General features: G+C 38.8%; 1 protein-coding gene across 1 annotated transcript in view; it reads left to right on the forward strand.

Annotated features, from left to right (window-relative positions):
* kremen1.S (kringle containing transmembrane protein 1 S homeolog) overlaps nt 1-27,867 on the forward strand; it is a 90,796-nt gene that overhangs the window by 48,964 nt on the left and 13,965 nt on the right. The window contains 4 exon segments of the mRNA NM_001088676.2: nt 2,550-2,712; nt 12,412-12,503; nt 18,434-18,558; nt 21,312-21,465. Of these exon segments, the coding sequence (NP_001082145.1) occupies nt 2,550-2,712; nt 12,412-12,503; nt 18,434-18,558; nt 21,312-21,465 (534 nt within the window).

Raw genomic sequence — 27,867 nt, forward strand, 5'->3', positions numbered from 1 at the left:
GAGCATTCACTATAGATTTTAATCTACTTGTGGATGTATTTTACCTTCCAGGTGATATTACATCTAGCCCCCCCCCCCCCAAAAAAAAGAAATCCACAGGTAAGGGGCACTTTTCCACTTTGCATCTGTGCTTGGAATGCCTTATGCTTAGATTGGTGGAAAGAGAGCACATATAGGATTGTTATTAGAGAATGCTTTTTGCCATGCAGTCTATTGAAGGAATTAGATTATTAATGTGTTTGATGTTCCTTTGAAAAATATACTGTATGTATTTTCTCACAGACTGGGGACTTAGAATAGAGAGAGATAGGTCTTGTAATATAGAATGCTGACATAGTGAGTCCCTTGGCTGGGATAGATCTCAAATTTATTTACGGCCCCAACAAATAGTTCTCAGTAGACTGCCTTCTTTTTAGTGATGTCTGTAAAGGTCTCTGATGAAATCAGCCATGTGGCAGCTCCCACTCCATACATACTAATACAAATGCAGTAGAGTAGTGTTCTGTGCATACTCTCATTTACTGTGCTGTAACTATTTGTGACATCCGATAGGGCTCTTTGTAAGTGTCAGAACAGAGTCAAGTGTGGAGTGCTTTATTTTGACATCTCTAGCTTGGAATGGTCTGGCTGGTGAGAGATAGAGCCCTTGGCACCTTTTATATAAATATAAATATATACTGTATACTATATTCAGGTGCATGGTAAATGCACCAAAAAGAAATGCATCAAAAAGGCCAGGATTTTTGTGCAAAACAAAAACATATTAATGTAAGCATATACATCCATATACCGGCTGTAAATGATCACATAAATAAAATGTTTTTGTTTTGCACAAAAATCCAGGTGTTGCTGGTCTTTTTTAAGACTATATACAGTATATTGGAATTTAGCTGGAACTGAACAATAGCTTGTGTTTGACATCTAACAACACTAAGGGGCCCATTAAGTAACTATCGAATTGAGGTATCCCACTATCGAACTTGTGGTTTTCTTTTGTTTCTTAAAAGCGATAAAAATTTGAGTTTTGTTAAGTGTTAAAACCACAGTGGGAGCTGCGCTGATCTTATTGGACCTCTTTAAATCAATTTTAACTTTTAGAGGTTTTTGGATTTTCTCGAGGAAAAACTTGTATTAGTATTTTTTAGCGCATGGCTTAGCTCTTTTTATCGTTCACACTTTTTCTATTCAGATCTTTTATATAAATTCAATGACAATCATGGAGTTTGTGAGTTTAGTCATGGTTTCGAAAACCTCAAAAACCACTAAAATCCGACCTCTAATAAATAAGCCCCTACGTTCAGTCCTCCTTTGTTCTGGTAAAATCCGTTTAGCTGAAGGCCACTTATTGCTGTTGGCATTCTTTAAGTCATTTTCTCTTTTCCCACTCCCTTGGAAGTTCTTTTTTTTTTTGGATGATCTGTAGCTTTATTGTTGCCTGCAGCCTCTTGCTGAAAACTCTCATGGTAGTGATACATTTAGGCAGTGCTGTTCAGTGCAGTTCATTAACGTAATAGTAACAGTAGGGGAGGGCAGAAAGGTAATGCAATGCAACCAAAGTAATACAGTTCTGTTTAGACTTCACTTTAGTTATGATATATTTTTGTGTTTCTGCATGAAATTAGCAGAAACAAACTGAAGCTGTAAAGAAAGGTGTGCTTGTTACAGCTATGATGCCATTTTCCAGCTGCAAAGAAAATAGTCTACAATAGTATATAATAGTATAATGTTGCAACAAGAGATGTGAATAGAAATGGAAAGAAATATTTAGGGATTTATGGCTGCTACCCACGGCAAAATTCATGTTTTTACTCTAATACTGTCAAATAATGATCCATCAAAATAATTAGTGTGAATGAGTCCTGACACAATGATCATTTGCCTTTGGGGCGACTGTGTATAGTGTTTTTTATTCAACTGCTTGAGTAGGGAAGAACTCTGTCGTATTCTGCATAAGTCAGATATATGTTCTAACAACCTCATCCAACTAGACCAGATCAAAACCGCAGAAAGGGGAGATCCCTGCTACATAAACAGGTATATGACCTGTTATCCAGACTGCTCAGGAACTGGGATTTTCTAGATAATGGATCTTTCAGAAATTTAGATCTCCATGCCTTATGTCTACTAGAAAACCATGTAAAATTAAATAAATGCAATAGGCTAGTTCTGCCTCTAATAAGGATTAATTATATCTTAGTTTGGATCAAGCACAAGTTAGTGTTTTATCATTTTAGAGAAAAAGGAAATCATTTTTAAAAATTTGGATTAATTAAATAAAATGGAGGCAGCCTTTCTGTAATGCGACGTTTTCTGGATAACGGGTTTTCGGATAACGGATCCCATACCTGTATAAAGTATTTTCTTGTTCTGTATCAATATAATAATGAAGGTGAAAAATAATCATTAATTTTTCAGTAAAAGTAGGCATCATTTTTAAGGAAGCTCATTGTTCATGTGCACAGCCTCATTAAATAAAATGTTACAGATTCCCTTTTACATTCTCATTACAGTAAGAATTTTTTTTTTTTTTGTTTTAATGTGTTCGTTAGAGTGCTACACTGTAAACGGGGCTGATTACAGAGGGACACAGAACCAGACATCCCTAGATGGTGGGAAGCCTTGCCTCTTCTGGAACGAGACCTTCCAGCATCCATACAACACCTTGAAATACCCAAATGGTGAGGGAGGCCTGGGAGAACATAACTACTGCAGGTATGATTGCCAGCACATCTAGCCATCTTACAGATCAAATTACCAAAAGTAAGCGCTTTTAGTATGATATAGACAGTGGTATTCCAAAGTGTCTTCTTCTTTTGGCCTTTTGATGGGCTGTTATAGATAGATAGATATATGCATTTCTGCTCTATGGGCCTCTCTACCTCCCCCAAATGCTTGTGTGACAAATTTCACTTGAATTATTGCTAATAACTCTACTGTAAATCTGCAGTAAAACCTTTGTCAATTCTACAAAGGCAGATATTGCAGAGTGCACATGCACATAAAGCAGCATTACAAGCAGTAGCAGAGGTGCCCAGGCACATTGCAGGAGCTATTGGATATTTCCTACATGATTACAAATTAGATGTTTTTCCAACTTTTCTCAGCTTCTCAGATAATAGGAGCAACCAACTTATCGTATTACCTTACACCAAAAAGCAATATATATATATATATATATATATATATATATATATATATATATATATATATATATATATATATATATATATATATGAGAAGAGAGGACGTTAGTGAGTAGACACCCCTGAAGGCATCCAGTCTCACACTGCTACTGCTCTGGCCAAATGTTTTCAATGTACTGGACCAGTTAGCAAATATACTGTTAAATAGTTTGGAGATCAGATTCACGAAGATTCAAAGATTGTGCAGACAGTCAAGGAGGGTCCAGTATGTATGTACGAATAATGTCACACAACAAGTCTGCTGAAATGCAGCACTTTATAAAATCAAAAACAATATGCTGCACCCAGCACTTTATTAAGCTTAAAAAGAAATATGGCCAGATTTATAGTGAGACGTAAAATATAAATTTGGCCAGTTTAGTAACCCATACCAACCAATGAGATGTTTGCTTTTAAACAGCTAACTAGTAAATACTGCCTGCTGATTGGCTGCTATTGGCTATTGACTTGAATCTTAGCAGACCATCTTCTTACATTACGCAAAAATTCTTTCATGGCAATGAGACACAGGATGTTTTGTTGCCTGCGATTAATCTTGGCTACTGTGTGCAACGAATATCCCTTGGGTTCCCTTCCCATTGGCTAACGCGCATATTGCTGGTGCGGAAAACATATGTGAAATGAACTTGTCTGAAGGAAGGAAACTTTGGGCTACTTCAGAAAATAGCTACATTGCATTTTTGCATGTTACCCAGCGGGAAGGAAACAAGGGGTGTTTTGTCACCCACACTAGTTAACTTTAATTGCGGACAACAAAATATCCTGTGTTTTTTTCCCAAACAAAAGTACCTAGGAGGATCCATAGTAGCTTCCTTCTTGGCAATGGTATTCATGGCAGAGATCAATGTCATTCTATTACACCCATCTGTAAAGCAAAAGTAAAAATAACAACAAATATTAGCAGTTAGTTGGCACAGACAGCAATTATCACTTTGCATCCTTTGGAGGGAATCCAGGATATAAAATAATCTATTATTTTATACAACAAACTTTGTTTGGCTGTCACTAAGGAAAAGTAGTTCCTTCCTAACTATTCCTGGGAGGATGTACTGTAGAGCTTGTGTATCTACTCCTGCAGTGCTGGCATCTCTAAGTGGCAAAGACAAGCTTGCCAACTAAGCAGCAGGCAACATGGATATTTTTAGATTCTGGCTTAAATTCTTCGACGTTCTACGACAGGATGAACTTGGAAACACAGGGAAACATAGTCATCACAGACATGCTTTCTACTTCAGCCGCTGGCTATGTGACAGTCTTTATTCTTGGTGCATGAGCCAGCCTGAGCCTACCTAATGGAATAGTTAGCTGGTTCTCGGAATGTGGACAGAATTAATTTTTTAATGGAATGTTGACTGTGTGGGTGTAAGGCTTACTTTAGCCCGGCTGTTGAAGGGGTTTAGCAGCAGACATAATAGCATGCACTGCTTTTGTAAATTCTATTACTGTAGCCCCTGTCCAGTCCATGGTGCTACTTTGCTAAAGTAACAAGTCAAAAGCCAAGCCTCCTTCTTGGCTCCACCTGACAGCCAATCACAGGATACATATGCGACACTGGAGAAGGGGGAAGATAGTTCTCTGCATTACAGGTTATTATGTATGGAAATTCCAAGTCTTGGCAACTGCTAAAAACACTGATTACAGACCTCAATGACTTCCTCACAAATTGTGCAACCAAATGGCTTTTGCAAGCATTCACAGTATACAGTATGTAATAAAATCTCACAATCCCAAAATATATTTTGCAATTAAACTCCAGAGCAGGTGTTAAAGCTAACTTTTTCTTAGCAATGTAATATTTGTTAGCGAATGATTATACATTGGGAGCAGACCTAATCATTGGCAAAAAAACATTTTTAATTATTAAATACTTGCCATGTTTAACTACATTCCCCTTATAAGTTTATTTAGAGGCTTCTTTATTATCTTTTACCAAGCAGCTTCATAAAGTCACACGTGTAGCCACTGGAGATTCATCATGTCTATACTAGAGCCTGTCGGTCACAGCTATAAGTCTAAGAATCATTATTGTATTATGAACTATCCAAACCTGTTCAGTAGAAATAATATTAATAGAACATATAGTGTTCCATTGGTCCAACCAACATGTTTCTTCTAGACTTCTGAGATAATATATAGCAGTTACTGGTAGAACTGGGATGATCAATGTTCAACCAGCCCATCTCTCAAAAACACAAGCATCTGACATCCCTCCATCCCTCTTACCATTTCTGCTGATCTGGAGGGAGGCTGTTGGAAAAATGAAAAGTCCTGCAGGACTACTGCCTTGCTTTATAGCAGAAAAGCCATATTGGAAAACTATTGCACATTCCAGATTGTTACCCACTGGGAGAGGGGGATGCAGACACAGCTCCGTGGTGGTAAGTGTCCTTATGGGGTGTTTTTTTATGAACAGTGAGAAAGGGAGGATTTCCCTGTGGATAGGCTACTTACAGGCCCGGATTTGCGGCAAGGCCGCATAGGCCCGGGCCTAGGGCGGCAAAGAAATAGGGGCGGCATGCCGCCCAGCCACCGTTCAACTGCACCAGCTGCGCCGGCGTTTCTTCGCCGGCGCGATGGGAAGGCGGGCGCTAGGACCACGCGGCCGCCTGGTCGCCTGGCCCAACAGGCTGGTTTTACCGATAAGGATCAATTATTTCTTAGTTCGGATCAAGTAAAAGGCAATGTTTTATTATTACAGAGAAAAAGGAAATCATTTAAATAAAATTAGATTAAATGGTTATAATGGAGTCTATGGGAGACGGCTTTTTCGTAATTCAGAGCTTTCTGGGTTATAGGTTTCTGGACAATGGATCCCATACCTGTATATGAAGTTTATATTGTGAAAGTGAACAGATATGGTTGGTATGAGATATCTGTCCCTCTGGATACCAGAGTTTGATGTTAGCATCAATAAATGCCTTAAAACTCATAAAATTATTCATTTGGAGGATATATTAACAACTGCCCTTCTTACCAGATATCTAAAGGCGTGTGAGTTTATGTAGAATGTGTGTGTGTGGAAACCAATATTCCTAATGCAGAGTTCATTAATTAATAACCCATATCTATGGGTGGCTTCAGTGCCTTTTCTGCCTCGGGCATGGAGTGAAATCATGTTTCCCTCTGGTCCAATCTCCATATTGATATTCTGCTGCAGGGATGGACAGTCACTGCTGCGCCAGTACAAAGAGTAGAAATCCCAGCAAGCTCTTGACAGCCATGTCCTTTTATCTTTTTTTTTTTTTTTTTAATCTCTTTTATTTTTCAAAAATAGATATATTGACAGAGAATAACATAAATATCTTTTCCAGTACAGAACATTGCAATTAGTTCACAACAGTACAACTCCAAGTAGTATAAAATACATTAAACGCATTGTTTTGCTCAAGGTTGTAGAAACACATTCCATGGGGGTCCTTTTATCTTTTTTTGACCTTTGCTAACTTATTTGACCTTAGGCAGGTTTTTCATGATCAGTATATACCAGCACAGCCTGCTCTCGCACAATCTTTATATTCTGAGAACATAACAAAAACTTTTTTAGGATAACAAGTGAAAGAGGACAGACAGCTTGGGTTAATATGTTCCCACTGTACAGACAGATTTCCTAACAGTGCTTTAGTGCCAAAGTGATTTTATTTAAACCATTTAGCTCTTACAACTGATACTACAAACAGGTGGAACGCAGCAAAGCGCCGGAGGCCAGAGTCACTCAAAAGGGTAGAGAATGCGTTTCTATGCATTCCTGCCTGTGTTCGCGTTGCTTTTCTATTGGCAATTATACAGATGTCATTGAATCCAGTGGAAGATTTTGTGATAATCTAGCCATTTTTCTAATTCTAAGGAACATCTGTGAGAGAACAATGCACATATTATTTCCTTTGGCTACAGAAGGTAGGCCAGGTTCTCCCTTGTAACTTTCCTGTCTGCAGTTAAATAGATCCTGTGACATGCAGTCTCCAAGCAATGTCACAGAAATGTAACAAGAAAGGCTTTAATCTTTGAAAGAAAAAAAATAACAATCCTAAATGCTGATGGATTCATGTCTTCCTGTAATTTCCTAAGAGGAGCCTTTGCTTCCTTATGGTGTTTTCACTAGGATGCAGGATGCATACACTAACTTCATCTGAACCAGGCCATCCAGGCTGTATTTATGAACAGCTTGAAAGTCTTTAAAGGGATACTGTCATGGGAAAAAACATTTTTCAAAATGAATCAGTTAATAGTGCTGCTCCAGCAGAATTCTGCACTGAAATCCATTTCTCAAAAGAGCAAACAGATTTTTTTATATTCAATTTTGAAATCTGACATGGGGCTAGACATATTGTCAATTTCCCATCTGCCCCAAGTCATGTGACTTGTGCTCTGATAAACTTCAATCACTCTTTACTGCTGTACTGCAAATTGGAGTGATATCACTCCCCTTCCTTTCCCCCACCCACTAGCGGCCAAACAAGAGAACAATGGGAAGGTAACCAGATAACAGCTCCCTAACACAAGATAACAGCTGCCTGGTAGATCTAAGAACAACACTCAATAGTAAAAACCCATTTCCCACTGAGACACATTCAGTTACATTGAGAAGGAAAAACAGCAGCCTGCCAGAAAGCATTTCTCTCCTAAAGTGCAGGCACAAGTCACATGACCAGGGGCATCTGGGAAATTGACAAAATGTCTAGCCCCATGTCAGATTTCAAAATTGAATATAAAAAAATCTGTTTGCTCTTTTGAGAAATGGATTTCAGGGCAGAATTCTGCTGGAGTAGCACTATTAACTGATTCATTTTGAAAAAAAAAATTTTCCCATGACAGTATCCCTTTAAAGTAACGCTTCAGTAATGATGGACTTTATAGAGGGTGCAGGAAGCTATAGCAGGACTCCTAGCAGGTTGGGGGGAGGAAATGCACCAAGTTGTTTTTTCACTCTCATTCCCAGCTCTTTGCACTCTCTGAAGTCTGAGTCGGGAGTTGGAGTGGTATAAAGGCTCACTACAAACACTTTATATCACTTTGGTTTCTGACAGTGCTTGAAATTTTAGGCTGTCTCCATTCTAGGCCTGCCAGTTTGTCTTACCTGTACTGTCGGGCATGTGTCAGTTTGTTGGAGGCTAAGTGGGCTGGATCTATTGCCAATATAGTGACCCAGTGCTATTATATATTCTTTTATCAAAATTATTATTTGCTGGCTGTAAGTGTATAGTGCAGAATAAAGCAGCTGCTTGATTGGTCAGTGAAGTGTACAGTAAGTGATATAACAGGGGTCCTCTGTCCAACAGGGCTAACACAATGGCCTTTTTGTGGATATTCAACTTTTATTTATTATAATTAGTGTACAAAATGGGGTACACCTGTACAAAACTACAGTTATCTCAGAAACCCGAGTCTCTCTATTTTGCTAAAGTGCCAGGATTGCCAGTGGATGCTGAAACCACTTGTGGAACAAGATCTACAATATACTAGGGAAAATCTCCAGCAATTCCTTTTTTCCATAATCCATATGCTATGCCAGTTGATCCCAGAAACTTATTCTGTTCTTGTTTGTTTGGAATAGTAGCGGTGATGTAATCTCTGTCCATCTGTGTGCAATTAACATAGATATCCATGCACAGAGTACCCTATAGAGGAATTATGGCATCACATTTAGAAAAATGCATTTGATTTTCCAGCTCCCAGCTGTATAATTTCATTCTCACTATTCGAACAGAGGAGAATCCCATTGCCATTCTGTGTATCACACACATTACAGCTGCCTGAAATACACTGAAAGTGGAAGAGAAAGAAAAAAGTAGATACTGAACTTTTTGCACCAGCCTAAAGTTTCAGCTTGTCAATAGCAGCAATGATCCAGGACTTCAAACTTGTCACAGGGGGTCACCATCTTGGAAAGTGTCTGTGACACTCACATGCTCAGTGGGCTCTGAGCAGCTGTTGAGAAGCTAAGCTTAGGGGTCATCACAAATTATCAAGCAGAAAATGAGGTTTGTCTGTAAAATAAGATGATGCTACAGGTCTTATTGCACTGGTTTCCGTGCTGCCATGTAGTAATTATCTGTATTAATGACTAATCAGCCTTATATTGTGACATTTCTATTCTATGTGTACTGTATATTGTGAGTAGGTCACTAAGCTCAGTAAGTGACAGCAGCACAGAGCATGTGCAGTGAATTAACAGAAAAGAAGATGGGGAGCTACTGGGGCATCTTTGGATACACAGATCTTTACTGCTAAAGGGCTGTGGTTGCCTTGGGCTGGTACAGAAGCACGAAACATCATGTACAACATTTCTAGCTACTTCTTTAGTTAGGCTTTAGTTCTCCTTTAACAGTAAAAAAGTCCCCACATGTATTGTCAAATTGGCACATCTATCAGTTTTGACAAATATGTCAGTTCTTCAACACTTTCTTGTAGTGATGCACAAAATCCACTATTTTGGATTCGGCCGAATACTGAACCGAATCCGAATCCGAATCCTAATTTGCATATGCATATTAGGGGTGGGAAGGGGAAAACAGTTTTTAGTTCCTTGTTTTGTGACCAAAAGTCACAAGATTTCCCTTTCCGCCACTAATTTGCATATGCAAATTAGGATTTGGATTCAGTTCGGCCGGTCAGAAGTATTCGGCCAAATCCAAATCCTTCTGAAAAAGTCTGAATCCTGGATTCGGTGGATCCCTACTTTCTTGACTGTCAGGTTCATATTCATGATGGTCAGGATATCATAAGATCTCTTGGAAATCTGGAATCCTCAGTTTGATTGTATAATTAATAATAAATGAACCCTTCAGTATGTTCTAACATCCCTGTCCCCGCCATCACCTTTGTTGGGACATTGCGGGTAACACAGATACAGACCAGAGAGCATCAACCAAAAGTTTCAACATTCCTTCTCCATAAAAATATACCCTTAGACCCTTGTTGGGAAAGATAAACTGCAGTTCCCTATCAGGTCTGCTAACTTTTTGACTGCCTCAACATGGATTGTTATCATCGTGCATTGCTGCCAGTGACTATACTTGTAGACATCATTCATGTGTATGTGCAAAGCAGCTAGACTGTAACATGAAAATGCATAAAGATCAGTTACTATCCAAACAGCAAAGCACCAATTATCATTCCAGACACCAACAATCCAGGGTATGCATTAGCACTTCTGCTCCCTATAATAATATAAACTGCATTCTGACAGATATTCTTTGACAAAACACCTGGTCAAACAAATGACTGGCTTGGAATCTTGCACCAACACAACCTGGATCATGGAGATCTTGATTGTGTATGCTAAATATCACACTTTATTGTGTTGTGCTTGTGGTTTAACGGTCAGAGTCCAAATATGCTATAAAAATTCCTTTTGAATCAATGAGGCATCCTTCATCTGCACGCTCTGTAATTATGCACTTGTATACCTTAATTACAGGCCCTACAGCTGTAGGTTGTAGTACTTCTTATCTTCTTAACAACAGGAGTCTTGAGTTGCTCTCAAGCATTATGTTTCTGCAAGGAAATGCCTTTTATCTTGTGCAATCTGAAGAAAGAATACATTTTGTCAAAACAATAATATGGAAGTCTGTGCCATTTACATTTATTTTGTTTGTTCATTATGTATGACATTTTCTGTATTCTAAGCTTATGCTACTGTTACTAAGCTTAGCTTATGTTACTGGAGTCTGTTTCCAAATAGCATATCCTGAACCCTTGCTGTGTGGCTCTCAAAGGGACACATCCTTCGGAATGTAACTTTTGGAATTCTAATCTGCACTCATTACCCAGAGTCCCAGGCCGGTTCCTGGCCTCTGAGATATCTTTCATGAAACATATTTTTTTTCTAATTTAGGTGCAGATTAAAGAAAATGCATATCTATACATATAAAACATGATGATGATAATAACATACCTCCCAACTGTCCCTTTTTCGGAGGGACAGTCCCTCTTTTGACAGCTCAACCTGCAGTCCCTCATTTGTACTGGAAAGTCCCTATTTTCTCTGCACTGAACAGCCAGAAAAAGAAACAAAGTTTCTAACTTAATTGGCTTTTAGCAGAGAGCACAGAACAGCTAGCAGGTGCAAATAAGACACTTTGTAACAATTTTCAGACACAAAAAAACTGTTTAGATAAGGAGAAATATTTTCAGACTTTCGTAACCTGACAAATTTTGTAAAATTAACATGGTAATTAGGGGGTGTGGTCACAGAAAGGGGCGTGGTCAAAAAATTTGCTGCTCTACATACGAAAAAAATTGTTGTCCTTCTTTTTACTTCCAAAATGTTGGGAGGTATGTAATAACAATAATAATAATGAAGACTAAAAAATATATAGTAGATGAAAATAGCTGTTGTTGCCAAAAAACAGATAATACGTGATATTGCTTGAACCCTATACAGGAAGACCAGTGCAACACTAGCGGGTCTGGGTAGAATTGTCATAAAAGTGGACCCCTTAAACCATGTAAAGTTATGGGGTCTATTACCGTAATTTGTATCTTCATGCCTTGAGTTTGCTTAAAAAAATTGAAAATAAAACAAGTAAAATAGGATTGTATTGCCACCAACATGGGTGTTGGCAGCTACGTTACAATTATATACAAAGTACTGCTTTCTTACAGAAATTATTATTATAAAAAAATAAGAAGAAGAAAAAGATTCTTTACTTGAAATGGACTCTATAGGAGGTGGTCTTCTTGTATTTCAGACTTTTCTGGATAATTTTATGCATAATAGATTTCAAACCTGTACTGGCCAAACCTCAATAAAATTGTGGCAATACCAGCCTCATCCTATTAACACATCCGCAACCACAGGGCTAATTCTGAAGAAGGTTACATAGATTTGCATAGTTTGCTATAAAATCAAAGAGTGAACATAAGACACAAAACTCTTCTACAGTCTTCACTGTGCAGCCATAAAGAACGCAGATAGATTTATTGCAAATTGCCCTTTCAGTGCAAGAACTTTATTTTTATCCAGTTAAAAAAGAGTAAGGCGACTGCCTGTGGCCCAAATTGGAATAGCATTTCTACAGTAACATCTTTAAGAAATGCTATTACTTAAAGTCATTCTTGTACAAATAAGAATTATATATAAAGGAGCAGACCATGAAGCAGGGGGGTTTATCCCATGCATACCAGTGCTGGTTTTTATGTGATATGTCCTTTAGGAAATAATTAAAGCAAAAGGGCTAAAACCCATTTTATGACTTTCATTTAACAGAAACCCAGATGGTGACGTGAGCCCCTGGTGTTACATTCCAGAGCAAGAAGATGGCGTGTACTGGAAGTACTGTGACATTCCAGCCTGCAAAAGTAAGGCCAAATGGATCTTCCACTGTATCATGATAATCTTGTGAAAGCCATGATTGCGGTTGCACTTCCATAAAAAAGTTGAATGCCCTAAAACTGTGTATACACATATAATGTGAGGAAAAGGAGCAAGTGATTTGGTGGTTATGGCACAATACTGCTTACCTTGTAAGCAGCTGCCTTGTAAAGCCATGAGGCCCTCAGAGAAATCTGGAATAAATTGTGGAATGGGAGGTACAGAAGGGCAAGATGTTGACAGTAGGGAAAGTCATTAGTTGACCAACCCATGGATCATTGTTTTTTTTTTATTATCCAAGGTAAGGCCTTTCAACTACCAGCTAGCCTCACAGTCCCTGGTTCTAGGAGTAACACTTAAAGGAGAATTCACCCCCCCACTAATAAAAACCCCTACCCAGAAGCCTACATAGCCCCCCCTCCCTGCTCCTCCCTGCATAGGTGATAACACCTAAAAGTGCCCCTTATCCTTTACTCGCCTAAAAGTGCAGAAGCACAGTGGAGCTCATGGGCACCATCTTCTGGCTCTTTGGATTTCTTCGGGGCCTCTTCCTTCCCTTCAGCAATTATTGTCACTTTTGGCACATACACAGTTGCTATGAACAGGGAGACTGCTCCAACTGCACATGCACCAATAAGGTGCTCACTTCCCGAAGGAATCTGAAGAGCTAGAACATGGCACCCACGAGCTCCGCTGCGTATACTCTGCACCTATAGGCGAGTAAAGGATTAGGGGCACTTGTAGGTGGTATCTTCTATGTGGGGGGGAGCAGGGACTATGTAGGGTACTTTGTAGGGGTAACGTTCCCTTTCTACAAATGTGAATCAGAATATGCAAGCATAAATTCAGCTATGTATGCATGAATAAATGCCTACAGCTCTGAGCCACTGAGGCTTTTATTATAATAACCTGTGGGATCCAGATACACATAATCCGTTTTTATTTTTGTGCTCGGAGCTATGGTTTCATGGATATTAACGGCTGAAATAATTTGGTTTGTGTTTGAGAGATGCAAGACTTCCCATGCCTTCTGCACCTGCTACTATTTGTTCAGCCAAACTTAAAAGTAACTTACAACACAATTGCCTCCTATGTATAGTGCACCTCTCACCTTTTTTGTAGGGAGAAAGTACTTCTAGCTGCTCCACATAGACACCTTAGACATACTAAATACATTCATACTCAAACATTCCAATCAATAACAGAAATCTTTTTGCCAGTATAACTAACTACCAAACCCCCTAAGCACAATTTTTTTTAAAAGATCCCTACTTCAGTGTTACTTACAAGTCACAATCATACTTATCTCTACAGCTCTACAATCCACAGAGAGCCAGATCTGTCCATCCCACTGTGCTGAGGCTGGTGCAATCCTACCAAGGGCTAAAATACTTTTTTACATTTGTACTCCAGTCTATAGGAGGATCATTGTGACTGAGAGACCAACTGCAGAGTTCACATGTCAGAGTCTCAGACTTGTAAATAAGCCTGGGCTGGTGTTAGGTGGTTAAGAAAAAACTGATGTCAAAGTCAGGGGGGTTGGTTGTGATACCAACTGGTTCAACCCAATCTACAGTAAACCTAGGGGCAATGATACACAAACCTACTTCAGCCAATTTAAGTGCTGCGTTTTTGAAAGCCCAAAAACATGTCGCCATTTACTTTGTAAATGCAGGTGCTTTTTCAGCGTCTAAGGTGGGGGGCTGCTTCAGGCACTTGGCTGCTGTTTTAACAAAGTCACCCTATGAGCCATTACCCAAACAAAACCAATATGAGCCTTGAGTTGATTCTGCAGTATTTCTTTTTTACTTATTTGGCAAATGGGTGTCTCTGTTATACCATTGAGATAAACTCCAACCCTATAACAATACAGAGCTGTATGATACCTCATGTCCAGTGTGTATTGCCATGTCAATAATAGACCAACTGAAAAAAAGCAAGCCATAGATTAAAAGAGGGTTACCAGGTGCCAATGCTATTCTTCCTCACCATTTGTTTAGTGTCACCATCTCCTCATCCTTAGTCAGTGGGCAACATTTTGCTAATTACAAGAGGTAACCCAGAGGTTATTTAGGGATATTTTTTTATGTTCTGTAGGATAATCCAATATTTTAATTTGCAGAATGATCCCTTGACAAGTAGCAGCTGCTTTAATTATTTCCCTGAAATCAGATCTCCAGGGAATGAATGGGCATGAGAGTCGGTAAAGATTTCCCTCCCAGTTTAATGTGAAACTGATGTTACCGCTCGTGTGAGACTTTCAGGCCTGGGATTGTGCATCATAAAATCAGACCTTAGTTTGACCCCCACCCATTCCCCTCACATACATTGTTCCTCTGACGCGGGAGGGTGGTAGAAAGCTTGACTAATATCAATATTCAGGGGCATTAGAGTTTATTGGGGTTATGACAGTAAACTTCTAATCTGATAATTCGGTTTCACATATAGCATTCTTCCTATATATTGTGCTCTATAAGGCTTATTACCTGACTGTATTTCATCTAACTAATCCCAGGAAAAGAGACTCTGGGCTGAACCATTGAGAGAGGCATTTGTCATGCCAACCCCAGAATTTTTTTAACCGTTTTCAAACTGGCAAAAAAGCAGTATCTTTTTGGATCACAAATGGTCACATTAGGTCACCTGGTTCCAAAAGGAAAGGTCCTACTTTATCACAATATTATATTTAATTAAATTGTTCTTATAAACACATGATAGCATAAAAACATCAGTTACTCTACATATTTCTTCAACGTAAGACAGCATATTAGCAAACCCATACATTTTTGGGAACGTATAAATGTATACTTCCAAATCCAAGCTCCCGTAAGAACTTTGCAATATGTGCATAGTATGGTCTATTTTGAAATTACATTGCGTCCCATCAAAAACTATTTCAAATATTTTGCCCTTGCTTTAAAACAAAACTTATAATTGTGCTCAAAGCCCTCATTTTCTTGTTACTCAGCCCCCAAGAAATCTTCGTTATGTAATTGCTTACATATAATATCTGCAGTACAGAACAGTCCAGTGAAAGTTATAAGATGAGAGACATTTATGGTTATGATAAAAAGTGGTGGCATTTGCCTTGTTCGCTGTCAGTTTTGGATGTCATTCTACAAAGCAACATAGTCAATTTAATATTAATGCTACTTTCTGCTTTATGTGCCGCCTAGAGCTATGTGGATATACCAGGCACTGAGTGGTACTGTATTGGGGAATCCACATGCTGTTTTATCCCTGCAGGGCCTTGTTGCCCGAGGCAGATGCACACTAAGTAGTTTTATGCCCCATGCCAGCAAGAAGATCCTGGCATTAATAAATACTGAGCACACTATAAGCAATCATAAAGAATTATAGCCCAAGGACAATACGTGTCACTGAGGCTTTTCCAGCCAACTAAGAAGGGTACTAGTTTAGGAGCATGCAGGGTTTTACTGTGACCTTGTTTCATTGAAATAAATGTGATATTATTGATATTCACAAATCGCTCTCTTTTTTCAACTTTATATGCTGCACATGTCATTATCTGAATCACCCTGTTCTCTTTCCCTTTACTGTATTAACAGTTGGGTTGTGCTGCTGTGGCCATGCACCTCCTGAAAGCATATACACAGCTAGCTACAGTATGTTATGGCTGAGTAATACAGATAGATAGACAGACAGTCAGGTAATAGATAGAAACTGTAGATAGATAGAGAGAGAGAGAGAGAGAGAGAGAGAGAGAGAGAGAGAGAGAGATAACAGATAGAAGATGGATAGATAAAAGATGAATAGATAGAAGATGGATACTGTAGATAGATACAGTAGATACTGTAGATAGATGATAGATAGATAGATAGATAGATAGATAGATAGATAGATAGATAGATAGATAGATAGATAGATAGATAGATAGATAGATAGTATAGCTATAGAGTATAGCTAGATATATGCTGTAGCTAGATAGATGAGAGTCCCATATCCTAGTCCTTGCACTCACTTTTATTGGGGGAAGCTGAAGCAATTAATACAAGTGGTGAAATCGGTGGAAAAATTGTAAACGTTACACAGCAGGACAAAAAACATGCAGGGGGAAAGACAACAGTATAGAAATCTGAACTGGAACTAGGGTAGGAAATGGGGAGCATCACATTATAGGTGGGCAAGATTGAATAAACCACTATGGGAGTAAAGTGTCGTCCAATGTTATCTGGATACATTTTTACGAACATCTACCTGCAAGAAAAGTATATAAGGCAGTGAAAGTGTGATTAGGAAGGTTTGATTGAGACTCATGTCAGTTTTGAGGGCACAGCTTTGGCTACACAATGAGATGGGAGAAATACTGGAGTATTGGGGATAGTAGCTCTGTGGCTGGACATTCCTAAACAAATTGTAGCAGTATCAAAACACAGGCTATGGGTAAATTCTATAAGTTCCAGCTGATCAGTTTATGCTCAGTTTATATCAGTGTGATGTGATGTGGGAGTGCTAGTTCTGCAGCTCTTACTTATACACATTTTCAAGTATGAGATCTGCAACCATCAGTTTCTGTTAGAATATCAGACCCCTACCCCAACCATCATCTGATATACTAGTACCAACTGTGGCATCAGTGGGAGTAAAGAAATTAATTTATAGTGTATTCTCTCTCTCTCTCTCTCTCTCTCTCTCTCTCTCTCTCTCTCTCTCTCTCTCTCTCTCTCTCTCGTATGATCTGATGTGACCTTTGTTAGGTCAGAAGCTTTAGAATACACCCATAGCCTGCGCGCCTTTGACCAGACAACTGGCAAGCAGCTAATGGCTAGCAATGTGAACATTACAGGGAGATTTGTAGTGCAGCTGGATCCAGCTGGTGAGGCGCTCGGAGATCCTTGGTCTATGAAATGTCATTAGGATATCGGACTGTTAACCGTGCGTTGCCAACTAGCCAGCCCTGTCATAGTCACGCACAATTACCTGCTTAAGAAGGCAGTAGATTGAGTTTCCTTTGCCACATGGGAATAATGGGCAGCTATTCAGTGAGCACTTGCTGTGGGAAGAGAACCATAAGAGGTTGATATAATATCTTTCACATTATTTGCACTTCACTACAACCCAGCTTCTTTATGTGCTGCCTATTGCTAATGCCTTTAGTTATATCATTCATTTGCATTTTTCTATTCCATTAATATAAATCTCTTTGAGTGGTATTTTCTATGCTCTATTTAGTGGATTGTGGATTCAAACCAGTTTCGGAGAAACTTCTCTTAAAACTTCCTCTCTGATGATCCCACTTCCTCATGTTTTGTTGGATTGCAATAACTCTGAAGACATTCTATGTTTGTAATGCCGAGTGGAGCATCTCTCAGACCCTTACTCAAGCCCCTTTGGCACTGAGTAAGCATTTCACAAGCAACACTCACAAGTTAGTCAGGGAACACCTGGATGCCGTGGTCAACATGAGTAATAGATTACACAGCCATACAGACCCTCCTTCCAGACCCCAAAGCTGAACAATGTGCTCTGTACTCTGTAGATAACTAGCTGTGATATATTCTGAGTATCAGATGCATGATGGTCGGGAAATGTTGAAGTGCCATTCTCCATTGATTGTCAACGGCCTGCGATCCTGAATGATCTATCATGAGCAAATTGTTATGTTTATTGGACAAACGTCACTATCTTTGGTCGGCGTATCTTATACAGAGGCCACATGTGCATAAAGACCCCCTTGTTAATGAAAGGTTTTTTATATGGACATAAAAAGTACAAAAAAGTACAGCCCATAATACATGTTACAATCTATATTGGATGCTTCTCCAATAATGAATCTGCATGGGCTAATAAAGGATGTGTTGGATCCATAATTGAATCAATATGTTCTGCGGGTGAAGTATATTGCAGCTGCTAAACACTTTTTTCAATCTAATTACTGATTCTAATTGTGTTTCAGTGCCTGGCAACCTGGGCTGCTTCAGAGATCACGGGAACCCCCCTCCTTTGACTGGCATCAGCGAGACATCTAATAAACAGACCATACAAACCTGCATTACTATGTGCCGGAGGCAGCGCTACAAGGTAACACCAGCTGGTAATGTTAACACTTTCCCATCCGGACACCTTTTTTCCCTGTAGAAAATATTCTGATATGTTCTCTGCCTTTGTAATTTGGCGTCTCTTGTGAAATGCTATTTATGAGTGTGCCATTCAGTTTGTATGTGTTGACAGGCATGTATCAGTGCTAGACACTGGAATTAATATCTTGTAAGGAATGCAGCTAGGAGCACAAAACCTGCTGCGATTACATGAATAAGTAATGGTATTCCATTCAGACAGGAGATGAACCATGCTGAGCCTGAGAATGCACTATGAATGTTTTCTCAAATGATTATTATTATCTTATTATGGGGAAATCCAACCACCACCAAGTAAGAAGTGAGGTTCTGGCATGTCTAGGTGCCCCAAATCATACTCATTTACCCACACACAAAAAAGAGTTAAAAATGGCTTTTCTGATCGTATTAGCACCCATACTTTACTAATGTGAGGTCTACTTTTAGTCATGTTGTCCCATTATGATCTACATCCATAAAAGCATTGTTGGCATTCAGTTTCATGGAAAATATTACTTAAATATTATATTAATTTATGGAAAAAGTTATATTGCTATATTTAAGAATGTAATTATTTACGAAGCAACTATTTCTTATGTAACCTTAAACAGAATAAATATCTGAATAGAAAGAAGGGTAATTTAGTTTGTTGACAGTGTCTTGAGATCTACTGATCACCAGCTAAAGGTCTACTGGAAGATCCCCATCTACCTTTTGGGCACTCCAGTACTTCACAGTTTGTGACTGCCAGGTACAATCACTAGAAAGGGAAATATGTAAGACAACATTACCTTTTTATTAAATAAACTTGCCTGAATTAAAAAAAAAGAAAGGGAAATATGTCCTTTCTTACAAATCATTTGCAAGTCTATACATACAGTACATACAAGCACACACAAGTGGATGCTGTTCTGTTGTCTGAGAGTGACAAATATATGGAATCTCTGTGAACTACATAGTTCTCCCTTGCAATCTCTGCTAATAGGGCCAAACGTTTTTGAACAATATTGGGGGACCGTTTGCGGTTTGCCGAGATTTCCATATAGAATCAGAGGGCACAATAATTCTTCTAGTCCAGGTTTTCCTGTTCTGTTGTTTTTCAAAGATGCCTCAGCACAAGATCCCACTGAAATTCATAAATGTAGCTATGTGGAAAAGGGTAATAAAGAGCTATGTGTTTATTATTGTCCTTTAAGGGCAATGTAGCAGAGAATAAGGAGCTGTACACACTTAACAGTGAAAGGGTTTTTAACCCATTTATTTTTCAGCCACGGAATGTGACACATAACATTTTGGGGGACTAGACACCTGATGGGCTTTTATTTATGTCTTCAGGGGCAACTTTTATCTGTTGCGTATTAGGCTGATGGCACACATGTACAGTAAATCAGTCACCGACAATAAATCTGCTTTACGTCGGTCCTGATGCTAATGCTTTCCCACCTGCAATAATGTAAATAACCTCACAAGGCTACTTTATTCTACTTTGCAAAACCAAAGCAACATACTTATTTGGCCACATTTCTGCGCATATAGGGTAATATATAATTCGGTTGTGGCCAACCCCAAATAAACTGCTTATCTAAATCTGTTAAACAAAACATCAGAGTTACACCTAGTAGTTTTGATACCCATGGCAATACCACTAGACCTAACACCCCTCTCACCCCTCTCACAAAACCCCCCTCACCTACCGGTCATCTGGAACCCTTCTCTTGCTAATAACCCCTCACCGCAGCCACCACTACCACCACTATCATTGCTTCCCCCCCTCCAGCTGTCATTCACTTGCATCCTCACTTCTCCCTACAACTGCACCCGTGGCACCTGCCTACCACTAATTCTCACCCTGCAAGACATTCTTCAGTGGTTCAGTTCCATACTTTAAAGGGATGTAAAGTCTTCCTATTATCTTCATAACAGTAAAAATAATGTAAAGTATGTATATTGGAAAGTTGATTGTCTTCAGGGATTCTATTAGAATCCCTTAACTTAATTGGTAGCCGTTACATCCCTTTTAATGCAACTGCTGTCAATGTAAAGAACTTTGTTTGTTGATGAAGGTGACTCCATTTCTTTAATGTTCATTCATTGGGGCTATGGCACACAACAGGATTGTAATCTCTACTATCTGTAGCAGAAAAATGAGAAGAACTGTAATAATCCACCAGGGTGAAGTTTACATATATTCAATGGTTAAACACATGTGAGCATAAGCCAAGCACTTGCCATTAATGGGAATTTCTCCTTGCTCTGCCACCATGCTTGTACCCACCTGCCAGATCAATACCTTCACACAACTGGTAACTGGGCCAAGCATCTGAGGGGGTAATGGAAAAAAAGGTGCCATGAGTCTAGCATTCAGCATTTACTGGTCAGCTGTTAAAAAACAAGCATCTGATTGTTGGTATGGATTACTTGATCTGAGAACTGTGAATTTTATATGTTCCTATAAGAAGTCTTGAAGCTTGGTGGTCCTGCATAGTGGGTCAGTTAGGGAGCCCACTGGTCGACCAAGTAGATGTGCACTAGACTTTGGGATTTCTTTTTCTTCCTAAATATGGTATCATTCAACGTTTACTTAAGGATTTTATTTATATAATGTACTATTTTTCCAAAATACATTACAATATAGGGAAATTGGGCCATGCACATAAATGTGTACAGTTTCTTAATAAATATCCTAAATCATGACTATTGATTATTTCATGTTAACAGCTAGCTGGGCTGGAGGCAGGATTTGCCTGTTTCTGTGGCAACAATGCCGACTACAGGAAGCATGGAGAGATGCCCAGTACAGACTGCAACAGTGTTTGTTTTGGGGATCACACACAGCCGTGTGGAGGAGACGGGCGCATCATCCTCTTTGACTGTAAGTATCTGACACTAATCCAGGCAATGCATCTGCCAGTTTACATACATTCATCAAGGGATGATGCCAGAGTTACTTTCATCAATGATCTGGGGTCTTTGTTATTGTATATATCTCAAAGTGGGATTTACAATGAAACACTTGAATGTGCATGGCTTCTTTGGTTAATGAATACGTGGCACTTACATCTATGTGCAATAAAACTATGGGCTCATATTTTTAGCTTTTTTTTGTTCCACCGACCAATTAGATAAAGCACTAGCTTAATTGCTTCTTTCTGGATAAATGCATGGCCATCCAGCAGACAGAGAATGTTGCTGGTTTCCTGTTTGGCTCGTACAGTGCATGAGTTTTGGCAGACCTTTGTTTCACAGAGGGTACAGGACTATCAGTGACAATCTCGCATGGAAGCAGCCTTACAAGTGTACACTGATGTGGTTTGGCTCCTGAAGAATCACCATTTATCTAAATGTGTCATTGGTGGAACCATTAATTATAGCAGGGAAGTCACCTTAGGTGGCTGGGCTGAAGATGTCTATTTTGATGTGTTCTAAACATTTCTGTCCATGAATAAACTGTGCCAAACTGGTACATTGAGGGCTGTGTACACCCCTGCCTGTGTTACTGTGAGTCTCATACCTACTCAGACATTTCAGTAGAGCAGCGTCAAACCAGAATGCTGGTCTTTAATTATTTGTATGGCTGTGTATATATATATATATATATATATATATATATATATATATATATATATATATATATATATATGAGAGAGAGAGAGAGAGAGAGAGAGAGAGATTTTTTTTTAAAGGAACAGTTCAGTTTAAAAATAAAAACTAGGTAAATAGATAGGCTGTGTAAAATAGAAAATGTTTCTAATATAGTTAGTTAGCCAAAAATGTAATGTATAAAAGCTAGTGACTAAATGTCTTACATAACAGAACACTACTTCCTGCTTTTCAGCTCTCTAACTCTGAGTTAGTCAGCGACTTTAAGGGGGGGGGACGTGGGACATAACTGTTCAGTGAGTTTGCAATTGGTCCTCAGCATTCAGCTCAGATTCAAAAGCAACAGCTATGACCCATGTGCCCCGCCCCCTCAAGTCACTGATTGGTTACTGCCTGGTAACCAATCAGTGGAAACCAAGAGAGCTGCAAAGCAGGAAGTAGTGTTCTGGCTGTTATGTTAGACATCCAGTCACTCCAGCCGTTATACATTACATTTTAGGCTAATAAACTACTGCATATTGAATATTTTTTATTTTGCACAGCCTATCTATTAACCCAGTTTTTATTTTTATACTTAATTCCTTTAAAGGGGCAGCAGTGCCAAGCTCAAGATTGCAGGCACCCAAGGCAATCCCCCACTCATAAACCCAGGCAGGCAAAAGAGCACAGTTGCACCATAGACACATGCTTCTCCTGTCTACTACAAGTCCCAGGTCTGAGGGGGAATATCATGGCACAAAGGAGCTCATTTATATAGCACTGGGTGCCTGCCTAATGTGTCAGATGTGCCTGCTGTGGATTCTTTTTTACTTTACTTCTATTTGTAATGGTTTTAGAAATTTTATTTTTAAAAAATTGTACTTCTGTAGCCACTTTTCCAGTAGCAGAATTAAAATATCTATTTCTATACCACTCTTATGGCTTTAACTCTGAAGGCTAGAGGATAAGACATTTATAAAATTTTATGGACTGATGGGGTATTTAACTGTCCAAGCTATCTGCCTATCATAAATCTTTTCAATTGTAGTGTTTGTGGACTTGTTTCCTGTGCTTTCATTCGTCTTCTTTTGAGAGATGTTCTTTATAACAGACAAGCAGTCTCTTTTATTGGATACGTTCATCTCGACATGAAACCACCTTGGCTCGTCCATAACAAGCAACTAAAACCCCAAAAGTTACAATGAAACTCGTGCCTACTTCTGATCGTGCCCCATAACCATGCATTATTCATGAAATTCAAGAACTCAGGGGAGATATAGAAGAGGGGCCCATGCTCATTGAGGCCTCTAGCTTAGACATTGTAAATATATACTGGAAATATCTAACAATTGTTCGCCATCGTGCCCCCCACTAAAGGTGAACTAACCTAGAAGTCAAAACTGAAAAAAAAGTTTATGTTTATACTCCAATATTACTTTTCTGTTCCATTGTGTTGCCCTTTAAACCTCTGAAGGAATATAATGATGTCTGAGAGACACTTCAGATTCTCCTTATAGCGCTGCTATGTACATTGGTAACACTCTTGTAAGACATGAAATAGAAGCAACACACTTGACATACACAACAAACCATTAGTTCTAGAGACAACCTTGGGAAAGGCTTGTACCTCTGGGACTGTCTCATTACAATAGGCGATCTCATCAGGCTGGCATCCAGACCAACAGCTGCTAGCAGGTCTCAGACATTTCTCAACTGTCGTCATTTCATACCTCAGCTTCTCAAAGATGCAAAATAATTCAGAACAATATGATATGGACCCAGAGGCGCCTGAGGGGAAGTCACAGACTGGCACAAATGGAGCCCTCTACACATTTCTTTGTCATGAAGTAAGCACCGGCGACATTCTGCACAGTATTCACTCACCCGTACCATCCTGACATTCCTTTTTTTTCTTTCTGTTATATTGGCAACACAATCATTTGCATACTGGGTGGTCTGAATCATCCTAGAAGGATATATTTGGATGTCTCTCCAGTCTGTAAGACCACAAGCAAACCCTGTAATCTCAGGAATGATTATTTTGCTTTCTTCCAAAGCGACTGTTCCCATTCACTAACAATGAAAATAATGGTTATGTAAACAGAGTAGCATGTAATCAGCTACTTAGACAAGAACGGTCATGCATAAAGCAAACAATTGGCAGAAATAAATAGGATTTTATTCTTCCTTGAAAAGTATTTAGGGGACATTTATTTCATGTCTTTCCCATCCCTGATAAATACATTGTTCGGCACAGATTATACAATATATTCAGTAAATACATTTCTCGTTCTGTACAGTATATATACTGCATATATATTTTTTTTTTTCTAAAATGGATTGAACCTTTTTAGCTTCAGTTGTAAATGACATGGAGCTGACATTTTTGTGAACAAGTTATACCTAATACAATGTTGATTTAAAAGGGAAAAAATAGTAGTATCTGGAGTTTAATGTCCCTTGAACAGACAATTTATTTGAGGAAGCTTCATGCTCACAGATTGGTATATAATTGCTTGCCTTTTCAGCAACTTTCTTCACAGACATAGGCATGGCACTCATGGCGCTTCGTTTTCCAAAGTCGCCCGAAGTTTCCTTGTGAGGCAACTTCGGGCGATTTCGGAAAACGAAGTGCCGCGAGTGCCATTCCGCAGGCGTTTTTTCATTATAGTAGGCGTAAGATAGGGGAAAGCCATTCAGGGAGATTATTATTAGATATTATAAGTTGCCGGGCGACTAAACCTCCCCGAATCTCCAGGTGTGACCTTACCCTTACAAGGATTAGAGCTACCAGTGGCCAGCCCTTTAGATTGGAACAGTGATCCCCAACCAGTGACTCATGAGCTACAAGTTGCTTACAAACCCCTTTGAATATTGCCACCAGTGACCTAATGGAAGGTACTTATTTTTTAATTACTGGCTTGGACTTGTATAAAATCCAGGTGTACTACCAAACAGAGCATCCCATAGGCTGTCAGTCCGCATAGGGGGTAATAAATGGCCAATCACAGCACTTACTTTTCATCACTCAGGAACAACTTTTTACTAACATGTGTCTCACTAGTATAAAAAAGTGGGGGACTTTAGGTGGTTCTTCCCAGTGAGGACAGTGATTTTGTGGACTGCACTGCTGGATGTTGCTGTGATGGCTCATTCTGGGCTTGGATGTTTTTTTGGACAGACATAATATCTAAGGCTATTGTGATACTAAAATCTACAATTAGTATTGATATTGGTATATATATAGTTTATGTGAGTGTATGGAAGGGTCGGTGGGAGTGTGTTTATGTATGGACGTTGGGTTTCATTTGCAGGAGTTGAACTTAATGGTCTTTTTTAAACCAAATTTAACTCTGTAACTCTTGTTTACCAGTATAACTTGGTAAAAGTTGTAAAATAACATTAAGGTCCACCTTTAGCTTTTTCACACTACCTTTCACTGTCTATTGGCTCAGCTTGACATAGAGTGTCCCATCTACTCTCAACTGTAGTCATGCCACGTGAGATTTAAGGTGGCCATACACAGGGAGGTTAAAACTGCCTATATCGGTCCTTTAGACTGATTTGGCAGCTTATCAGCTCACCATGGGTCCTCCTGATCGATATCAGGCCAAAAACCGGCCAGATATCGATTGGGCAAGTTTGATTTTTTTTTACAATCCAGGACCGGAACGGCTAGTTAATGCGTTCCAGCAACCAGTCAGCGCCCATTCGCAGCAAACTAAGATATAATTAATCCTTATTGGAAGTTAAACCAGTTTATTGGGTTTATTTAATGTTTACATGGTTTTCAATTAGACTTAATATATGAAGATCCTAATTATGAAAAGATCCATTTCCCGGAAAACCGTATATATATATATATATAGATATAGATATAGATATATATATATATATATATATATATATATATATATATATAGTCAAATACAAGAGTCCTCTGCACTCAACCCATTATCAATATATTTAAGACAGCGACATTTTGTGCATACTGCTACTAAAAAATGCCTTACCCTTTAAACAAAGCAGGGATTGTTTGTCCATATATTGCAATATATTTAAGCTGGCCAACTACGTCAAAGTCATCCCATATCTGGCCAGTCCTATGCTCAATTTTATCTGATTCATTAAGAATTCTATTGCTTTATTATACATTTTACAAAGGGACTTGGTTTTACCTGCAACTTAACTTGCTGCTTTCAAAGTAAACCTCCATACTTGGCTGCCCTTTTATTAGACACCAGTGGGATCACCTGACTATAGCTGGGAAGGGTGGGAGCTACAACATGGAGCTGGTCACTGCTCCTGTATAAACTATAACAAACAAGGGAAAGTTGTGCTCACCACTATTTTTTAAAACCATTAGGCGGGGGTGCAATGAGAGTGTGACCACAAAATACATATAGTCAAATACAAGAGTCCTCTGCAGATATATATATATTCATATAGTTACAGTACCTTGTTATTATTTCAACCATGTACTTAACTGAAGAGTAAACTTAAATACAGGGACATTTTTTGAAACATTATATATATATATATATATATATATATATATATATATATATATATAGAGGTAACAAGAAGAGCCCGCACACACAGGACTTGAGTGAAGAAAAAAAAATTCGTTTATTCAACGTTTCGGCCCAGTCACATGAGCCGTCTTCAGGAAGTCTTCTCATGTGACTGGGCCGAAACGTTGAATAAACGAAATTTTTTTTCTTCACTCAAGTCCTGTGTGTGCGGGCTCTTCTTGTTACCTCCATACTATGTTTAATTGCTCCAGCACCTAGGCATCCATTTTGTGTTCTGTGTGCACCGACCCCTTGGTTGTTATATATATATATACATACACATAGCTTCCATGCTAATTATGCAGTATTTGTTCAGCAATACTGAAAACTTAGCAGCATCCATTTTTACTAAGTACACAGCAAACATAACCTGTCACAGATCTTTCAGAGTAAGGACATGTTGATAATCATTTTCACAAACCTTTGCAGGGTTGTGTTCTGGAGCTTTTAAATGGAAAATCAATCATAATCTCTTAGCTGGCAGCGAGACCATAAACATTGGGTGTTTAAACCTTGCAGGGTTACTCCCTCGATTAGAGGCTTTGTCTTTAGGTTGCCTCTGGGCTTCTATAGGAGCGCAATGTTCAACCTTTGGTTACTGTTTAACCCCTCCAGCCCTAGAGAGGTTACCATCTAATAGAGTTATGCTGAAAATTTCTCTGAATTATGATATCAGTATCTCTTGGGTGAAGTATGACTTGAGAATACAGCATTTTGGGCAAGATATTACGTTGTTTTATGATGACATCACAGATCAAGCAAAGTTTATTTTGTGTACACAAAGGAATTCAGTTTTCTGTCTGATCATACTAAATGAATCCGTGTGTTTCTGCTTGTGTGCCCATGAATGTATGTGTACATGGATTGTCCTATCTCAGCTGAATTACATTGTACTTATGACATTTTAGCTTTACATTTCCCACTAGTATGGTCATTCTTAAAGGCAAGATTAATAAATAATAATAATTAATAAATAATACTTCCAGATGGTAATATAATCTAATTTTACAGCTCCTTGCCCTGGGCTGCTCAGTTTTGTGTTGTGACTCCATCAAGGACAATGAGAGGGAAACGTTCCAAGTTAAACATGTCTACAGTAGGTTGATGGTTCTAAAGGTCTG

The sequence above is a fragment of the Xenopus laevis genome, chromosome 1S (genome assembly GCF_017654675.1).
Source record: "Xenopus laevis strain J_2021 chromosome 1S, Xenopus_laevis_v10.1, whole genome shotgun sequence".
NCBI lineage: Eukaryota > Metazoa > Chordata > Amphibia > Anura > Pipidae > Xenopus > Xenopus laevis.